The 6402-nt window shown below is 47.1% G+C and overlaps 1 protein-coding gene across 2 annotated transcripts in view; it reads right to left on the bottom strand.

Annotated features, from left to right (window-relative positions):
- SNX30 (sorting nexin family member 30) overlaps positions 1-6208 on the bottom strand; it is a 61548-nt gene extending 55340 nt beyond the window's left edge. Inside the window, exon 1 of one of the 2 annotated variants that reach the window (XM_027907788.1) lies at positions 5937-6208. In XM_027907788.1, coding sequence (XP_027763589.1) covers positions 5937-6098 — 162 coding nt within the window. In that variant the 5' untranslated portion in view covers positions 6099-6208. The remainder of the gene's footprint in view (positions 1-5936) is intronic. The other variant, XM_027907873.1, reaches the window with a different exon arrangement.
- Between the last annotated feature and the right edge of the window lie 194 nt (positions 6209-6402).

The raw sequence follows: 6402 nt of genomic DNA on the forward strand, positions 1-6402 counted from the left end.
CATCCACCTAGACAAGCTGGTGGTGCACAAGGTAGACAGATGTACAGCCAAGGGGACTGAAAACTGGCTGAACTGCTGGGCTCAAAGGGTTGCTATCCCACCAGTTCCAGCTGGTGGGCAGTCATTACTGGAATATGCCAGCAGGCAGCAGTAAGGCCATTTTAACATGTTCATTAATTACCTAAATGATGGAACAGGGCACATCCTCAGCAAGTGCACTGAGACTACACAACTGCGTTAGTGCTTGATACACCAGATGACTGTGCCATCATTTAGAGGGACCTCAATAGGCTGGAGAAATGGGCTGTTGGGTACCTCATGAAATTCAACATGAGGAAATGAAAAGTTCTGCACTTGGCAGGAACAACCCTATATAGCAGTACGTGCTGGAGGCTGACTCACTGAAAAGCAGCTTGGCAGAATAAAAAAAAAAAAACAAACCACAGCCACTGATGAAGAAGTTGACCAAGAGCCAACAATTATGCCTCAAGGCAAAGAAGACTGACAGCCTGGAGATTAATAATGCTCTGAGGATCTTACCAACACGGATAAATACCTGATGGGTGCACAGAAGGAGGTGACATACTTTATTCACTGGATTCAACAACAGAACTGGAGACAATGGGCACAAACTGGAATACAGGGAGTTTCACTTAGATGTGAGAAAAATACTTTACATTGTAGGTGACTGGATGCAGGAACGGGATGCCCAGAGAGATGTTCAAAAGACAACAGTATCCTGAGCAGCCTGCTCTACCCGAGACAAGAGCCAGGAGGTTGGACTAGAAGATATGCAGAGATGCATTACAGCCTCAACTTCTCTACAACTGTAAGTTTTGCATTCCTGTAGATTCAAACAGAGATTAACCCATCCATACTGGCTTGTTTCACAAGTTCACCAACTTCAGTTTGACTTTCTGCAGTCTTCAGTCTCTCCCAAATCTGAGAATTCACCTCCAGCTTCCTTTAAGAACAATACACAATTTAAGCTCTCATCTAGTCAGAGAAGGAAGAGGTTTGTAGAAGCTTAGGCAGATCTATTTTAAGTTTTCAGATTATACTGCAAACTGGTTTCATATGTGGGTGGATAAACTTAAGAGCAATAATTATAAAATAGCAACCAAGGAGGCTGGAAGCAGAGCTTCAGACTCTCAGTATATTTTCTGGAGCTGGAGAGGTGCCAGGCTCCCTTTCAAAATGAATGCTAAGTAACAGCACTCCAGCAAACACATCAAGTATTTATACTCGATCAGGTGCTAATAAGAAGTCCAGGAATTCACCAGGGTGGTAGCTTGGAAGCAGATGAGCATGCAAGCAAGCGTTTTCAGTTAGTAACCAGAAGCTGGCAACAGGAGTTTTAATGTCCATCTCCATGAACTATCAAATTCAAGCCATGCACTCACTGCAAGCTGCATTCCACATCACCTCTGATAGCTGCTTGATATACTACCTATAAAACAGCCTTGAAGCTCACATCAGCTGTCTAGAGTTAAGAGAGACAAATGCAAGGTATGCATAGTTTCCAAGAAGCTGAGGAAGTTACAGGTAGCTGGCCACACATACAGTATCAAGTAGTCAGAGATGTCCGAAAAAAGACCAGGCAGTTTGAGTCCAAGGGTAGGAGGGATAAGAAAGGTTTTGAACTGCTAGGCAAGAAACCAGTGCTGTGAGTCAGAACTCTTAGCAGATAGGTGCCAGTCTCAAGGCAGACTGTAGCAAGAACAGCCAACACCACAGCGTAAGGAAGATACCCTCATGATACAAATCTAGAGGGACCACCCTCTTTCTCACTCCACAGAGCTTTGTATTTCCAACACATAGCAGCAGGTTTGCACAGCCTCAGGGAGGCTGAATCCCAACACAGCAAAATACCATCTACTTCTCACCTCTGCTCCAAACTCAGCGGTCCATTAATAATATCTTTTCTCCTTGGTGTCAAAGTGTTAGTTCTAATGCACAGAGCAGATTCCCTATCAAAAGTGACAAACTACTGCACTGGACTCAAGTATTCATGTGGAAGCAGAGCTTCCTTCCTTTTTTAAAAAGGAAAAAGAAGAGAAAAATCTACAGATGTTTCTCCCTTTGTCTTACTCTCCTCAGCAGAGGATCTGCTCTGAAAACCAGACCTCAAATAGCTTGCATGTCTTCCAAAAGCTAAAACAGCAAGAGCTCAGTTCTACAACTAACTCAGCAACACACTGTGTCATGCATCCCGAAGAACTGTTTTCTGCTGCCTGTTTTCCCTCTTACCTGATGTTAAAAAAACCCAACCAAATAAAATACAGAAGAAGAAAAAACCAAATGACAAACACTGCCAATAGCTTACTTTCAACCTTAGCTGTCTCCTTATTTGAAAGCTAGTAAGGGTAAAGCAGGAATAAGCTAAAAAAAAAAAATATGGTAGTCGAGTATCAAGACAATGTTTTATGCAATTAAACCTCAGTGGAACAAAAAGATCTTTACAGAAAGACCTGACCAATATATAAATGCTTCAGAGGCAAGTATCTACAACTCAAGTGTTTCGTGTTTGCTGCAGCATCACTGTGAAAGTCAAGTACTTAACTAAAATGACCTTTTCATTCAAGAGGTTAGATATTGTCAAAAGTCAAGGTGTCCTGCTCCTAAAACTGCTCTATACTGCAAGTCAGGATGAGTTCGCTATTGCAGACAACAAAAGCTCTGCAGCTCTATTACTAAGATTCAGAACACTTGAGACTAGTCTACTTAGATGGCCTCAGAAAATGGCACAGTTTTTCCTTCCCTTTCCCGTGACTTACTGATCTGCTAGCATTAGCCACTTTTCTTAAACAGCAACCTAAGGTTTAAGAGACTTCAAAGTTACACAGGCTCTACACTCTTAGATTATTCCCATGTTTGAATCAAAACTCAAAAGGATACAAACAGGTAGGTGTTTCTGTCCTCCAGGTTTCTCTGACTCAGGATAAAGGAGCATTCTTACTCAACAGCTTGGAAAAAAAAAAAAAAAGGCAAGAAAAGCATGTTTTAAAGAATGCAAAGCAGTGATGGCAGAGGTTCAGACACTTCAGGCTGCACATCTGTGGCAGCAAAACTTGAAGCGCTGCTTTATCAGCAGTCTGCCTTTACTTCCGAACTTTCTCCACTCAGAGGATCTCAGTCTTAGGTACTTCAAGGTTGCTGCAATGTTTAGGAATTATTTGCTCAGAGAAGGCATGAAGAACACAAAAAAGAAAGTTATCCACTTCATGGTGATGTGCCAGCTAATGTCACAAGCCCTCTTGCCAGTGGGATGTCCTAGTGTAGGCCTGGATAAGAAGAGTAGTCCATAAAGAATTTAACTGACCCAGAGCCCCTTCAAAAAGGGAGACTTCAACCAAAACTTCTGCACTACCAGTCTCTATCAGACTCTCTAGCAAGGCCCTTGGAAAGCCCAACAGAGCAGATGAGCACAGGTCCTATCAAGAATCAATAAATAACAATTGCAGAGTTTTAAGCCCAAATCAGACTTGAGTGCTGACTTCCCTCTGTTACTCAACTACTGAAGCTACTCAACTATTGAAGTAACTCAACACTGTTAGCTGATTAGAGAGCCAACCTTTCAAAATATTAACGGCCCACCATGAGAGACTAAGACTTAAGGTTACAGCATGTGGATGCCCCATCCCTGGAAGTGTTCAAGGCCAGGCTGGATAAAGCTCTGAGCAACCTGAGTGAAAGGTGTCCCTGTCCACAGTAGGGGGGTTGGGGTCTAGGTGATTTTTGAGGTCCTTTCCAACCCAAACCATTCTATGATTCTAAGACTAAGACACATACTAACAACCTATAAGGTGGTTTTACCTGTTTTACCTCCAATTACCCTATTCATTCTCTAGACTACTCAATACACAGTCCAAGCAGTGGAAGTTTACCATTACCCTAAAATCAGGAATACCTATTTGTTTAATGAAGTTTTTTCTGAGATGGGAAAGAACATTTTTTTCCTTGCCAGTGCCTGAGATATTAAGCAGAAAAAGGGACATCCTATGCACAGCAGAACTGTTGGACTCCTTTTACCAGGAGGATAAGACATTTAACTTTTTCTGCTAATTCAGCTAAAGAGGAAAAAAAAAAGCTATTCTCTTCCTACTGGAAATCCTTCTATTCTTCAATGATCATTAGCCTAGTGCCATTTCCAGGTCAACTACTGAACTACTCTGAAGTCTAAACATCGTCTAACACAGACCTTTTTTGCGCTCCCCTTTAGAGTACTACTGTGCTGCCAAGTGCCTACAGTACTACATACAGGTACTGGAAGATGGACTTCACCTCTACAGGTGATGGAATAATCGCACAAGAACATTCCCTACTGATGAGAAGTTAGCTGACCATAGCCTGAGGCTTGAGGGGTTTTTCTGCTCCTAGGTCGTTAGCAATACTGATACACTTCTCAAAATATCTCAAAGCAGTAAAGCAGAGAGGAGCTGGCTCGCACTCCAAAAGCAAAAAACTTTTGAATACAACTGATGAAAGAAGTTACAGGGTGTGAGTTATTCCTCAGAACACTGCTTCTCAGCAGCTATACAGCAGTGTGGATGGACAGTGAATACAGTACCACCACTCTACTGCTCAGCTGCAAGAAGACCTGTGAAGGCAGCTGCCAACTTCTACTGCTACAGATTGGTCAGAGAGCAATGTAGTTACATGAGCAAATCCAAGCCATCATAGAAAAAAACTTTCACAATTTCTACACCCACTTTAGTCACACATGCCTCATCTCAGCAGATATTCAACACTTTCACAAATTTCTTAGATGATGGCAGATGTTCCTAGAAAGAAGGTAAGCCTGGCATCTCATTAGAGCAACAGTGGGCACGTGTTCAAGGAGAGGGCTCCTTACATGGGCAGGAAGAAGTGCTGAATCCATACATGACAGATGCAAGCAGCAGAAGGTGAAACATGGAAGAGGCCAGGCTACCTTGACTCACTCTATAACATGGGAATGTACCAGGGCCAGATACTGCTGACAGCCCCACAGTGGATCCATCCTGCCTAGGAGCAGCTCCATGCTCCCCAGGACAACAGCCCCAGAGGAAGCACCTCTTGACACCAGCAACTCAGTAACACCAACAGCACAAACCAGCTGGCCCAGGAATGCTTATTATAAAACTCTGAGTCAATATCATCCCTTGCAGTTCTTGCTCCCTGGAAATCCTACCTTGTAGGTTTCAGGAAGTCTGTCTACAGAGACACCAAGTCCTTGCAAGTGCAGCGGTGTACTGCCACTACCGCTTTCAGTGCTGCCACTAATGAATTATCACATCCAAGGCCCACACACACGCGGAAGACAATTCACAAAGTCCACTAGTGTCCTATGGACATTAGCCAGAGTTAGAGAAGGGAAAGTGGGCACAGGTACTCCTGTCCGTATTACAGCGCTGTGAAGCAGTGAGCAGGAGTTCAGCCTGGAAAGGACAATCACAGACCATTTGATGGCAAGCTCGATGGTTAGGAAACAACGGTAGCTGTGCAAGGTTTCCCCGTGAGGGCTACAGGAAGGAGACAGACAGCAAAGAAGCTGCAGCAATTCCTGGAGCACTTACACCTATCCGTAGGGGGTATGAGCCACAGGCAAATACAACCAGTAAAATACTGCCTCTCGCAACCACCCTGGTAGCAGTGGGAGCACCGCTGTCCGAGCTGGTCCCCTCGCTGCGAGGGATACGATGCCTTCAGCCCCCACAAATGGTGCCCTCTCCTACCTCGAGCAGCCCCGGGCTCTCGCAATGGATGTCAGCAGAGCCCAGGGCTTCATTTCCCCGCGGGGAGACGAAGCAGGGAAAAGGGATGTGGCGTGGAAAGACACACACAGCCCCTTCTCTCTCCTCTCCACGCTCTCTTTCAACAGAGAGGGGCAGAAACCCCTTCAACACCAGCGCCCCCGCCTCCCAAACGCCGCGCCCCCCTTCCCCGGGCCATACCTTGTCGGCGATGCAGCGGGGCAAGAGCAAGTCAGGGCTGGGGGTGAGCGCCGGCCCCATCTCCTCGCTGCTGGACGTGGCCAGGGGATGCGGCATCTCCCGCAGCGACTTGGGCCCGGAGGACGGGAGAGGCTTGGGGGTGCTCGCCGCGCCCCCCGACATCGCGCCGGGGCCGGGCAGCGACTGAGGCAAGGAGGGAGGGAGCGGAGGCCGCGCCGCCTCGGCGAGGAGCTGCGGGGCCGCGGCTGGAGCCTGCCCGCCACCGCCGCGCTACGAGGAGCGCCAGTAGGCGGCGGCGGCTGCGGCGGAGGAGGAGGAGCGAGCGGAGCGCCCGCCTCCGCCACCGCCCGCCCCTTCCAAGGCGCCATCCGCGCCACCTGCCGCCCCGCCCCGGCCGCGGAGGGCGTGGGGCCGCCCAGCGCGCCGCGGCGGGAACAGCGCCGCCCCTGGCGGCACCCGGCGGGGC

This window comes from Empidonax traillii, unplaced genomic scaffold, assembly GCF_003031625.1.
Source record: "Empidonax traillii isolate 1590-97213 ecotype Southwest subspecies unplaced genomic scaffold, ASM303162v1 scaffold3:size4013460, whole genome shotgun sequence".
Classification (NCBI taxonomy): Eukaryota; Metazoa; Chordata; class Aves; order Passeriformes; family Tyrannidae; genus Empidonax; species Empidonax traillii.